At 38.8% G+C, this 14,279-nt stretch overlaps 1 protein-coding gene across 1 annotated transcript in view; it reads right to left on the bottom strand.

Moving 5' to 3' along the window:
• Positions 1 to 14,279, bottom strand: part of TDRD1 (tudor domain containing 1) — a 45,784-nt gene that overhangs the window by 19,568 nt on the left and 11,937 nt on the right. The window contains exons 4-13 of the mRNA XM_074382915.1: positions 11,874 to 11,979; positions 11,105 to 11,168; positions 10,094 to 10,198; positions 9,696 to 9,875; positions 9,042 to 9,185; positions 8,369 to 8,540; positions 6,996 to 7,082; positions 2,557 to 2,724; positions 2,340 to 2,447; positions 1,278 to 1,448 (exon numbers count right to left, since the gene is read on the bottom strand). Coding sequence (XP_074239016.1) covers positions 1,278 to 1,448; positions 2,340 to 2,447; positions 2,557 to 2,724; positions 6,996 to 7,082; positions 8,369 to 8,540; positions 9,042 to 9,185; positions 9,696 to 9,875; positions 10,094 to 10,198; positions 11,105 to 11,168; positions 11,874 to 11,979 — 1,305 coding nt within the window. The remainder of the gene's footprint in view (positions 1 to 1,277; positions 1,449 to 2,339; positions 2,448 to 2,556; positions 2,725 to 6,995; positions 7,083 to 8,368; positions 8,541 to 9,041; positions 9,186 to 9,695; positions 9,876 to 10,093; positions 10,199 to 11,104; positions 11,169 to 11,873; positions 11,980 to 14,279) is intronic.

The following is a 14,279-nucleotide window of genomic DNA, read 5'->3' as shown; positions in this document are numbered from 1 at the left end:
AGAAACCTATGGCAAACACTGAAACAAAAACATCTCACTTAAGAACATAAAGATGAATGCATCATTAACAAAGAAAAAGCCTGCTGGTTGGGTGCAGTGGCTCACTCCTGTTGGGTGCAATGGCTCATTCCAGCACTCTGGGAGGCTGAGGCAGGAGGTTTGAGACCAGCCAGGGCAACATGGCCAGACTCACATCTCTACCAACAGCAAAAGAAAAAGCTTGTAAAAAGCTTCTATAATATGTAAGACAAAACCCACATAATTTCACTGACATAAAACGTCCAGAAGTACAAATCTACAGAGCCAGAAAGTAGATTGGTTACTACCTAGGGAGAAAAGACTAACCATAAATAGGCACAAGAGACCATACTGGGGTGATGGAAATGTTCTAAATCAGACTATGGTGATGTTTGTATAACTTAGCAAATTTACTGAGGATTACTGAATTGTATAGCTAACACCTAAAGTGAACATTAAAGCAAGTAAATTATAGCCCAATAAAATTAAGAAAACCATACACAAAAAGTATAAAACAATCCCTGAAGAAATACTCGTCCCTTACATTAACATATGCAATATCGGTGGCACTTACAACTCAATACTGACAGGGCACTTAAAATCAGCAATCCCAAGTTATGCTTCATCAGTTCATTAAATGCAAGGGCCAAGTAACTTATAAAAAATGTTTCACCTCACTGGTAATTAGGCAAATTAAAGTGATTTCATTTTTACCCTATCAAAATTGGCCAGGATGAAATAACATAGAAGCATCCTTCTGATGCACCAATGTGTACAACAATGGACACTCTCATACTCTTGGGTGGGCATGTAAACTAGGTCAACCCTTTCTGGAAAACAATGCACAATATGTATCACAAACATGAAAAGGAGACTTACTGACCCATTCCACCCATGGGAATATAGCCTAAGGAAGTATTTTGGGATATAACTACATTTTGTAGCATTGCCTGAGGAAAAGATCTGGGATAAGCTGCAAATGTAATTATAAGAATGTTGCTTCAAGCAAATACTTTGAAATACCCTCTGAGATAGGAAACTCCTTATAAATTATGGTACATTTTAATGAAGCCAACTGATGGATGTGGAAAATCTCTGATCTTAGTGGGATAAATGACATGTATAGAAACTTTTAAGCATCTGATCATGTCGTTTTGAGAAGCAGCTTTTCCCTATTTGATGTATCTTTTCATGTTTTCAAGTTTCCTTCTTCATCTTTAGAATTTTTAAAGAATATGGAGGCTATGAAAATTCCATACCTGCTAGCACACACTTTATAGCTTGCATTGGCAATTCCAACAACTTTGGGATTATGGGGCAAAGTCTCATCAAACTAAGGATTTCAAAGTTTCCATAATCTACATATCCGACCAGTACAGATTCTTCAGAAGCATAAGCCAAAACGGAGGCACGGTACCACTGATCATCCTCTGAAAAAGGGAGAGACTCAATCTCAAATGATTCTTCCACTGTAGAAATAAACAAAAACCTTTCCTCCTCAAATTAGAGATGGTCATTTATAGATTTTTCTTTAATAGGTATCAAGTTTATACAACAGTATGTTTACTAATTTTGCTTATCAGAAGCCTTCAACTCCTAAAATGTAACCTTTATTAGTAGTGTACTACATTAATTATGCCATATGCTGTCATTATTAGTTTACATGCCTTATCTCTCCAGTAGAGTTAGCTTATTAGGACAGAGAACATATACTGATCATGTGAATCACGAGGTCTCAATCAGTACATGAAGCATTTAATAGCAAGACTAGTTATAAAACACCTGGCAAGCATGAGTCAACTAGACTACACCAACCAACTGATCAATTTACTGAAGGATTACTGCATCTCCCCTTCCATGAGGCCCATGGACCTCTCTTCGGCAGAGAATAACATAATCTGGTTATCATAAGGCAGGACTTGTGCCATACAAAGGCTGCACCATGACAGCTCAGGCTCTCTTGCTGTTTCAATAAAACCAGTGAAGGTATGATCCTGGGAGTTTGCATATCCACCTATTAGCTTAAACAGAATTATCTTTACCAGTCTCCAAAAACCAAAAGGCTGACAAAATAACCCAAAATACCTCCTTTATACCTCCATCTCCTTGACACACACAGGCCCTCTACCTGTACACAGATCAGACCACACTCCTTCCAACCAGTTTAATTTGATCTATTTAAAAACATGATTGGTTGGCTCTAATACTCAAGCTTCAAATCCAGCCATCAGTGCAAACCAAAGACTATGTTTCAACAGTTTCTACTCAATTGTAAGTTAAAAAATAATAAATTTTAGAAATCAGTAATACTCTTTCCTTACCTGAGAACTGAGCACAACATATATCACCAATGGCTGGATAAAAATCAGAGCGCGGAGATAACCGACCACAGTATTCGCTAAGGGACGTCTGAAGTTCAGCAAGCTTACCTGCAGATAAAGATCACAACTTAAAGAAATATGTAAATATACATTATTTCTACATGTCGAGTCTCTTGAAGTATTTTAGCTTGACAACAAATCAAGAGAACTGACTTACGGCCATTTTGCAGTTGTTGACAAAAGAAGTCTTCTGGTGTTTGAATGTGGGCCACCACACCACAAAACTCATCACCTATATTCAAAGTTAACACTTTCGGGATTAGGTCACTTTTGTCTACAACAATTTTGTTTTCAGCTGTCATTTTTCCAGCATCTTCAGGATCACCTTATCAGAAGAAAACAGAAAAGTAAGCCATTTTGTTTTCATCTAAAGTTAAAAAAATACATCTATGTGTATATATGCATGCTTTAATCATTTAAACAAGAGTATGACTATGACTGCAAGGTTCCTGGAAGACAGCAGTCTGACAGCTCATGCATGTTTCTTCTTCCCAATAATAAATGTTTATAATAAGGACAGTTTTCGATGTCACCAAAAGCTAGTGCCCCAACAAAGAAAATCAGTGACTTAGAAAAGCCAAGTTCAGATCTAATTAAAACATTCTATAACAGACTCTTTATAGTCCCTAAAAGAGTTCAATAAAATGTAATTTGGAATAGATATCCTCTCATTATACTGAAGTAGAAACATATCAGATTAGGACCTACTTACTCTACAGTGAAATGATAAATTGCACAGGGAACAATGTATTAGGATAAAATAATTATAAATTTAAAGCGTATTCAATAGTTCAAAAAAGATACAAGCAACCTAAGTAACAAGTCAAGAGAAAAGTAAGTAGGGCTAACCTAAGAGTCCAACAAAGAAAGGCTTCAAAAGCACAATGAAAAATAACTCAGGAAACTCACAGAAATGAAAATTATACAGTCTATACAATTCCAACTACTCAAGGAATATATTTTTAGCATCAAGATACTTAGCAACATCATGACAAGGTATCAGAATCCTGGAAGACAAAGAAAAACTACTACTGCTTTAAGGAACTAAAGGATAAGATACCATTCACATAAAACTAAGACCACTGACTTCATTGTTTTAATTACAAAAATATGAGAAAACAATTATCTATATTATAGACTTATTAAAGGAAATGGTTCTCACCATTGAAGACCAAGGGGTAACAGGGATAGACCACAAAAAATGGAGGGAATTTGCTATCTAGGAGTGACTTCTCAGAATGTAGTACAATGGATTCTTGAAGTTATGTTAGAAATCCCATTGAAATGGATAACTGGCTCACAACAGTAGCCCAAGTAAATTTAATGATCTCGAGTGTAAAAGGTAAGAGATAGGCTCAAATTAAAAATCATTTCTTTAAAATGTTCTCCCCTGCCCCACCCCAACACCCAATAATATCACAACATAAATAAGGGAAAAATGAAGAGAAAAACTTGGCAAGGAAAAGGAACCACTGTCCTGCTGTTTCACAGCATAGGATGCATAATGGTGGAAAGAGCACTCAACTGGAGTAACAGGGCCTGGATTCTGGTTCTACATCTCCAGGCTTAAGGTGACCCACTGGACCAGTCAGCTTCTGTCTCTCTGTGTGTACAGAAGTGGTATGGGAGATCTGGATGGTTCCTTTCAGCTGCATGAGTCCGTCGTAAGATCCTCCATGAGTTACTGTTTTTTTTTTTTTTTTTTTTTTTTTTTTTTTAAGAAACAGGGCCTTGCTGTGTTGCCCAGGCTAGAGTGCAACAGCTATTCACAAGTGCAATCATGGCACACTGGGGGCCTCAAACTCCTGGTCTCCAACCCATCCTCCCACTTCAGCCTCCTCAGCAGTTGAGACTAGAGAAGCAAGCCACTGCACCAACTTTTAAAAACTGTATTTGGCCGGCGTGGTGGCTCACACCTGTAATCCCAGAACTTTGGTAGGCCAAGGCAAGCAGATCCTGAGATCAGGGGATCAAGACCATCCTGGCCAACATGGTGAAACCCATCTCTAATAAAAATACAAAAAAATTAGCTGGGCGTGGTGGCACACGCCTGTAGACCCGGCTACTCAGAAGCCAAGGCAGGAGAATCACTTGAACCCGGGAGGAGGAGGTTGCAGTGAGCCGAGATCATGCTACTGCACTCCAGCCTGGAGACAGAGCAAGATAACATCTCAAAAAAAAAAAAAATGTTACCTTAAACATCTAATGTAGGTCATATGTCATACTAAGCAATGGGGAGAAGTAGTTAAGTGAAAGGCCACAGTCTTTGCATCTAGATATTCTAAATCTTGTAGGAGACACAAGATTTCAATCAGGAGCTACAATGTGATAAATTTCACAAGAGGGTGCACAATCATAATGCAGGCTGAGTGCAGCTGGGCTTAGCAACACTGTAGGAGGAGGGGACAAAAGCCCAGTCATGTCGCTGGCTCAGTGTGCTGATAGCAGAGACCAAGTTGTAAAGGCTTTCAGCCGGGCTAACTTAAAAATGGGCAGGACAGGAGGACAGATTTAATTCTGCCACAGAGGCACAGCTAAATTCTTAAGAAAATGGTTTAAAGGGAAGTCTCAGCAATATCCCATATCTCATCTTTTCTAACTTCCAAATCTGATTCTCCCATACCCACAAACATGACTTGAATCCAGCAAGCTGAGTCCAGATGTGTCTCAAGCCTCCATTCCCTATGTTGGCTTCAGAATCGTGTCCAACCCCCTTAACACAGCTCTTGGGACCTTCAATGATCTGCTCTAGCTTACCTCACGACCTATACCTCCCTACCCTACACCTCTTCACCATCTGTCAAATCCAGCCCTACTTATTTTCAGTTTCTCAGGCCTGACCATGCTTTCTCCCATCTCTAGGCCTTAACACGTATTCCTTTTCTTGCCGCAAACTCCTCACCCCCAGTGGTTATTTCCTGCTCCATGTGGCATCACTTCTAGATGGCATCATAGCAAGTCTTAGGTACCTTCCCACCTGCTTCCATTGCACCCTGCACTTTCTCTATTACAACGGATTTCTCTATCCTACATAATTTCTTCTGCTTCTCTGTAATGGATAAAGGCACCTTCATAGTGCCTTAGTGCAGAAGATACTGCTCAGCGGTTTTCTTGTACCTTCCATCGGTTACCTTCATAGTATCTGATATTACTGATGACTCCTAGTCCTGGAAGCGTTTACCCTCTGCTGTTCTGGCAAGGTTTTTCTCATTCTTTTCCCACCTTTCCCAACACAGCTACAAATTGCAGGCCCCAGCTTCATCCTCCTCATTATTCTTCCTCATTCTGTTGCACCAGCAACTTATGGTTTCAACCACGACTACCACTAAACCACTGTTTGGTTTCCTCCTCCAAATGACAAAGAACTGAAAGCTTTTCATCAAAGCTGTCACACCAAAATATGTGTCTCAGACATATCATACAGGCCAATCAGACAGGGAGATAAACTGACATCAGAAAATTGTTTCAATTGTCCATGAATGATGACTGCAGAGCTTAGAAAACGGTAGTAGGGAAAGAAAGAAAAAAGGCATATACAAAGGATACTTGGGAAGAAGAATCAATAAAGACTTGGCAACCAATTAGATAGGCAAACAGATGGGAGGTAAGAAGTCAGATTTAAGGATGAGTCAAGTGTGCTTATGTGACAGAATGTCCAACCATGGCACTGTCAATCTGGCCATCACCTCTGGATGAATGAGCAAGAGACAATGAATTATATCTACTCCTAAAGCAATAGGTACAGAAGCAAAGTAAAGGATCAAGAAGGCAATACAAACACAGGTGACTACGCAATTAAGAAATACAATACTGGAAGCAAAATTTCTTGGTTCTCTTGTTAATCTACATAAACCATACACAAAAGTTTTTAAGGAAGTAAAAACCATAAGAAACACTGTCCTACTAGAACAAAAGTTTATAGCCCTATTAATTACTGGTAGAATACCCAAGAAGGAAGAAAAACAAACTAAAAAAATGTGAGCTAATAAGCCCTAATTCGGTTACCCGTGATGGCTCATGCCTATAATCCCAGCACTTTCGGAGGCCGAGGTGGGTGAATCACCTGAGGTCAGCAGTTTGAAACCGGCCTGGTCAACATGGTGAAACCCTGTCTCTACTAAAAACACAAAAAATTAGCTGGGTGTGGTGGCAGGCACCTGTTAATCCCAGCTCCTCTGGAGGCTCAGACATGAGAATTGCTTGAACAGGAGGTGGAGGTTGCAGTGAGCTGAGACTGTGCCATTAGCACCCTAGCTTGGGTGACAGAGGGAGACCCTGTCTCAAAAAAAAAAAAAAAAAAAAAAAAACAAAGGAAAAAAAAGCCCTAACTCCAAAGTGTTATGATAATTAATACTTCATAATCTCTGATTACCAAGCTAAGGATTCGTGTGGAAAACGGACAGAGGAGGAGAACATGCAGGAAAGACTGAGGTTAGAAATGATATACTACTAAATACAAAATAGCACATGTAAATCATCCATAGAATGTTTATCATTAACAAGTCTTAGCAGTGCTCAAGTTGCGCCTTTGTTTAGTAGGTAGATGCTCTTCAATACCTGAAGTTGCTATACCACTCAATATCTATCTATACTCACTTTGATCTGCACTTTCCTTCTTAGAATCTTGTCCGTTGGGTTTCAAGCCATATCCCATTTCTATAAGCACATGGTCTAAAAGTTTTCCTAAAAAGTGATTAAGAAAATATACCTCTGTTGAGAAACTATACAAAGCACTATGCGAAAACCATAAAGAAGAAACAATTCAATCATACAACCCATATTTATAGCTATTAATAGGCTGACATGTTTTGTCAATTCAATTCTAGAGGCAAGCTATAGTAACATCTAACTTAAACTAAGACAAATTTACTACAGTCACTTGACAGAATTTCTCTGAAATATAATTTTTAAAAATTTTTGTGGGTATACAGGCATACATATTTATGGGTTACATGTTTTGAAACAGGCATGCCATGTGAAATAACCACACCACAGAGAAAGGGTAACCATCCCCTCAAGCATCAAGTTATAAGCCATATGATTACAGTCTAAGTGACTTTAAAATGTACAATTATTATTGACTACAGTCACCCTATTGTGCTACTGAACAGTAGGTCTTACTCAGTCTTTTTAACTATTTTTTCTATGTACTCATTAACCATCTCCACCTACTCCCAGCCTCTAACTATCCTTCCTGGCCTCTGATAACCAGTCTTACACTCTCTATTTGACAGAAATTTTAATAAAAAGATTTCACTTCAAAATCCATATGCTTAGAATGACCACTGTTTATGGGAAATAAATTTAAGACATAAGCACAGCTGAAACAAAGGTCAGCATGGATCCAAACTTCAAGTTCCCTGAAATAATATCCAAAACTGAGACCGTAACATCAAACAGCAAACAAAATAGATTTTTACTTAATTTCACAAGAGATTAGCTGATTTTCTACCTAATCGGCCATGACGCCAGATCTCTGAAAGCAGAGGGACGATATCTGGAAACTGGGAGGCACCCATCGCACTGTGAGAAGTCATTTATCAAACAGGTGAGCGGCCAAAAGAGAAGAGAATTCTGAAGCATTTCCATTTCCACAGCTTAGCTACTATGCACTAGCTAAATGTAGTTCTGTGAAGGTTACTCCAAGAAAAAGCACTGATAAGGATGAACTCAGAGAACTTCAAGAATTTCTCCCAATAAAGGAGTCAAAATTCATAGATATTATAATGGTTCTATTGAAGGGATAATAATTATGCCCACATGAAGTCTAAATCTAGCCCGTTAAGCCACCTAATTCTGTGAATTTGTGCCACATCTTTGACAAACTGTTAATTTCAAGAATGGGTTCAGTCACAATCTGAATGACTCCAGAGAGCAGTTTGCCTGGCCTCACTAGATGTTTCCATTTCTTCTGAGTAACAAGAATGACATACCCTTTTAAGTACTTAACTTAAAAAGACAGCTCTTACCTGAATTTGGCAGCTTAACTTCTACAGCAAAGGTAAGCACTTCTTCTTCCAAGATGTCGACAATCTTTATGGCGCAGCACTGCTCCATTAACAGCGGTTTAGTAGCTCTGACACAGTCAGTGCTCCAACTCCCTTCTGCTGGGATAACATTGGCTACAAAGCACTTGATGGCCTGAAAGATTTTATGCAGGTTATTTACAAAAATTACTATTTAAAAATGACTTTTTCTAATTAATGGTGTATAAAAGAATGTATTTCATACTGAAAATTTATCACAAATCTTCAAGTACTTATCAGATAGACAATTTTATGTATAATTATTACTCTGTTCCTGCTCTATTCCTAACGCTTACTTTTGGTACTTGAAGCTTGAGAAATTCATGAAAGAATAATTATCCCTAAATTCTACATAAATTAAGGCCACCTCCAGATATAATAGATACAGAAATGATTGTTTTGAAAAGCAAATTGAAAAGATGTACCTAAAAATGTTAGTTTCTTACCTTGGGCAGTATTTAACTAAAAAAGGTCAAGATAGTCAATGAGTGTTTATTTATATAGTATAGGTACAATAACACAGCAGAATAGAATAAGCAAACATTGTGCCCATAAAAACACTGAAAACAGCTCCTCTGGGACACTACTAGAAATCTGGAAAGTAAAAGACACTCACACAAGGAGGAAACAAGTCAATGTTTCTGTTGAGTTGGTAAATTCTGTTTAACGGAATTATTTCTTCATTTCCATAATCAATATACAAGACGTGTGCCTTCTTTTGCAGCACATCAACATCTTGTATGATCACTCTGTTCCAGGTCTGAAAGTGAAATATAATGGTACTCTGCATCAAAACAGCATTTCACAACCTTAGATTTAAAAACCCGCAACCAATCTGTAGAACGTGCAATGCAAAGGCTCCTGTTCCGAGGCACTCATTTAAGAAGTCGATTTTCTAAGAATCTTGCTAAAAAATCCCTAAAACTGTCTAGTTAGGACATGCTATTATTAATATGCACAACTATTCCAAAGCTATTTCTAGGCCATGGGACTATCACACACTAGTGCCTCAGCTACACAAATAAAACACAAGCTGTAAGACTAGCAATCACGCTATAACCAGTAATTCAAGAACTCGTACACAGAGCTGGAAAGGGGTAAGACAGGGAGGAAGCAAGCTGAACAGAGCACAGGATACTGAAGAAGAGGAACAGAAGGCTGATCAGAAGCTGGCTTTAAGCCTTGTCATGCATCATTAAAAGCTCTGATGTTCAGTTGATATTACCAAAGTTAGCTCAAACATTTGATTAAATATTTCATTAGGGGTTACCTGGTCAACAGTGTACTTGGCAACACAAACTTCCCCCTTAACAGGAATATAGTCTTTTTCATGCATGTTTGCATATGTTTCTTTTAAGCTGGCAGAGAGTTGGTTCATGTATTCTAAAACTTCTGAAGAATATAACTGCGCATAAAAGTCCCCTGGGTGTTTGAATTCAGTAACTGTACCCTTTCAAAGATAAAAAAGAGTAAAAATTCATACGGCATACAAGCAAATGGATATTTCTTAAAGCTTTCTAAGAAACAGCATTGTAGGCAGTTTTTGCAATGTTTATTAACTTAATCAGATATGTTTTGTGGCTATCGTATGAACTCAAAAATAGGAAACAAGAAAATACATACAATTCTCTGGATCTCTGTCTATGGAGACTGAAGAATAAAAAATACCTTTATTTCCATGGTTTTCTTGAGTTGCAGGCTTCTCAAATCAGAAAACATTATTTTCTTAGCCCAAATGGCTATTTCCTTGGTAACTCCAAGTGGACAGTCACTCTGGTTTGGAAAAAATCAAAACAACAACAAAAGAAAAACAAAAAAAACACAAAACTGAGTTACTTAAAAGCACATTTTAACAATTCTATGACCTCTACATGCCAGAACTGCAGCCACAATATCCTGACTCTGAGGCTTGAATTAAAGAACACAGAAATAGGGAAGGCCTCCAAGAGTCACTAAAACCCGCTGTCCACAGGCAGCATGCACAGCACTGGGGATAAGCCAATAATAAGGTCATGCTGGTAAAGAGAAGATTGAGTTTATTTAAAAAAAAAAAAAAAAGCGGTGGTGTAGGTAGTACTTTAAATCTGCATTTGTTAATGTTTTCTGTAAGAATGAATACTTGAAGTCACATTTTTTAAAGTAGAGGCTAGAAGCAGCTAAAGCTAAAATTTATTTATAAATATGAGTTGGACATGACAGATGTTTTTCAGATTACAAATAATTCAGCCCATGTAGTTGTCTAAATGGAGGAGTACTATCATAAAAAAATACTCCTTTGATAGCTAAGTAGGCCTCATTAGAGTACAGCACACAAAGCTAAAACCTGTGTTTGCAGAGGCTAAAGGGACTCTAATTCATATGATTTTACACAGAGATGCTGCCACATCCTTTTTGAATAAAAGACTGGAAATAATTCTCAAAAACCCTTGAGCAGAGGCGGAGGTTGCAGTGAGCGGAGATTGCGTCATTGCACTCCAGCCTGGGCAACAAGAGTGAAACTCTGTCTCCCCCTCCCCCAAAAAAGATCGTATCACTATGGTGTACATATTTATATAATAGGAAACTTGCTTTTAAATATTGATAAAATACAGAAATAGAAATATGCCCAAAATATTTATCTGACATCCTAATTCAATAAATAAAAAGTCACTGAAAATTTAAAGACAAAATATGCCATACCTTATTGTTTATTTCCACATCCTTTGTTTCAAAAGATGATTTATTATCTTCAAGTTTGTGGAAACTGAAAGCAACAGATTACAATACTTATAAAAGTATTGTAGTATGTAGTATACTACACAGGCAATTAACGTTAGGGAAGATAAACCACAACTATGGCACATTCTCAATCAACAAAATACTGAAAGAACACAACAGTTTCTTCCAGAATCACAGTGGTACTGTAAAGCCCCCCAATGCTGGCTACACAGTGGTCCGTATCTTGGGTGTGCATAGGTGTGCTTCTTCCAAAAGCCACCTAATGAGAGAGTATCTCCAAGCCTCAGTTGTCTTATCTGTAAAATGGAGATTAACTCCCTACATTACTTACACAGAATTTTGGGGTCATATGTGAAACTGTTTTGTAAACTGGTAAATGCCAAGCAAGTACAATTTATTAAAAATAAAAACACAACTCGAGAGGCATGTAAGAGTTCCAAACTTATTAAAAACCAGGAAAGTACGCATGATTAAAAGTAAGGCATTCTAAAGCTCTGAACATTAAAGAAAAACTCTTTTAAGGTTTTAAATAACATGTACCATCTAATAAAAAAAAAAGCTCATGAAAATTAAGTTTGCAGAGCTGTTCACTTCAGATTTGTGCACTTTGTTATAGAGCTTAATAAAAGTAACTTCTACTTGGTTGTGGTCTGCTTAACTGGATCCTTATTCTATCAGAAAAAGACTTTTTACATAATCCTAAATGAATCAAAAGATCATGGACCCTTACTTTGGTTGAACAGGCTTGCACACGATGCTGTGTGCCGACCAGTCTCTTCTCTGACATGCTGTGGAGCAATAGTAGGTCTGCTTGCACTGAGAGCACCTCAGAGATCCTAGAGAACACCACCCATCACGTCACCAACGTCACTCCAAATAGTTCACATTAACATCAAGACATTCTCAAAGCCCACACTTTATCAAACATCATTCTATGAACCATATTAAGAAGACTATCTGAAGAGAATTGTGCTGTTTAGGATTAGGTATTCAGATTACACTTTTACACTCCCATAATACAGAGAAAAAAGGACTACAGAGATTTTAAAAAGGGAGATCAGACTGGGACACATAACCGAGTTTCCCAAAATAGACCTCAGAATGCATGTTATAAAAGCAGCAAGCCACTGGGTGCAGTGGCTCACACCTGTAATACCAGCACTTTGGAAGGCCGAGACAGGCGAATCACCTGAGGTCAAGAGTTCGAGACCAGCCTGGACAACATGGTGAAACTCATCACTACTAAAAATACAAAAATTAGTTGGGCATGGTAGTAGGCACCTGTAATCCCAGGTACTCAGGAGGCTGAGACATGAGAATCGCTTGAACCCGGGAGGCAGAAGTGGCAGTGAGCTGCGATTGTGCCATTGCATTCCAGTCTGGGAAATGAGAGCAAGACTCCATCTCAGGAAAAAAAAAAAAAAAAAAAAAGCAGCAAGCAGTGGTGCAAATGATGTAGTGGCTCACACCTGTAATCTCAGCACTTTAGGAGGTCAAGGTGGGTGGATCACTTAAAGTCAGGAGTTCGAGACCAACCTGGCCAATATGGTGAAAGCCTGTCTCTACAAAAATACAAAAATAAGCTGGGCATGGTTGTGTGCAGCTGTAGACCCAGCTACTCGGGAGGCTGAGGCAGGAGAATCGTTTGAACCCAGGAGGCAGAGGTGGCAGTGAGCCAAGATGAAGCAAAACTTTGTTGTAGTGAAAACAGACTTGTACAAGTGACTGAAATGGCTTACTGTGTATCATGAAAAACAACAACAAAAAAAAAAACAATGAGAATCGCACCAAAAAAACAGAGATTTTGAAATGAAGAATTTTTTTTTAATCCTATCAGTGTTCATAAGAAACAGGTTATTAGCTGGGCGCGATGGCTCATGCCTGTGATCCCAGCACCTCGGGAGGCTGAGGCAGGCGGATCATGAAGTCAGGAGGTCGAGATCATCCTGGACAACATAGTGAAACCCCGTCTCTACTAAAAATACAAAAAATTAGCTGGGCGTGGTGGCGCACACCTGTAGTCCTAGCTACTCGGGAGGCTGAAGCAGGAGAATTGCTTGAACCCAGGAGGTGGAGATTGCAGTGCGCAGAGATCGCACCACGGCACTATAGCCTGGGTGACAGTGCGAGACTGTGTCTCAAAAACAAACAAAAAAACAGGTTTCTAAAAACCAAAACCAAACAAACAAAAAAAACAAAACAACCCCACAAAGAAGTAACCACCAACCAGTCTGGCCTCAAATGCTTCCACCCTAAAATAAACTTAAAAAAAAAAAAATAACCAGTAATAAACACAGGAAAAACTGTTCAAGATCAGCGATCATGAGAGCACTGCAAATTTAACTGTAAACCGGTAAATGCCATGCAAGTAAAACTTATGTATTGAAAAATTAGAACCCAAGAGGCATATAACAGTGCCCACTTATCCAAGGGAAGGACTATAATGAAACAGACACCAAATGTGGATGAGGATGCAGAACAACCAAAACTCCCTACCAATGGGAATAGAAAATGGGAGAACACCTTGGCAATGATTTGGTAGCTTCTCAGACAGTTAAACATAGACCTACCCTTTGACTCGGCCATTCTATGTCTGCCTGTGCACCCACGATAAATGAAAACATATGCAAACACTTGTACAAAAATGTTGAGAGAGCTCTATTCCTAACAGACAAAATCTGGACCTAGCCAAAATGTTCAACAATAAGAGAACAGATCAACTGTGGTATAACAATGCAATGAGATACTACTCAGTAATAAACAAAAAATAATGATACATGCAACGGCATGGATTAATCTCTAAAGTATTGCTGTACCTGAAATAAGCTTTACACAAACGAGTCCATGCTGTATGATTCCACTTATATGAAATTCTGTGGCCGGGCGCGATGGCTCAAGCCTATAATCCCAGCACTTTGGGAGGCCGAGGCGGGTGGATCACGAGGTCGAGAGATCAAGACCATCCTGGTCAACAAGGTGAAACCCCGTCTCTACTAAAAATACAAAAAATTAGCTGGGCATGGTGGTGTGTGCCTGTAATCCCAGCTACTCAGGAGGCTGAGGCAGGAGAATTGCTTGAACCCAGGAGGCGGAGGTTGCGGTGAGCCGAGATCGCGCCATTGCACTCCAGCCTGGG

The sequence above is a fragment of the Saimiri boliviensis genome, chromosome 12, assembly GCF_048565385.1.
Source record: "Saimiri boliviensis isolate mSaiBol1 chromosome 12, mSaiBol1.pri, whole genome shotgun sequence".
In the NCBI taxonomy this organism is placed as follows: domain Eukaryota; kingdom Metazoa; phylum Chordata; class Mammalia; order Primates; family Cebidae; genus Saimiri; species Saimiri boliviensis.
Note: the sequence above shows the minus strand (reverse complement) of the source record. Positions and strands in the feature narration are given on the sequence as shown.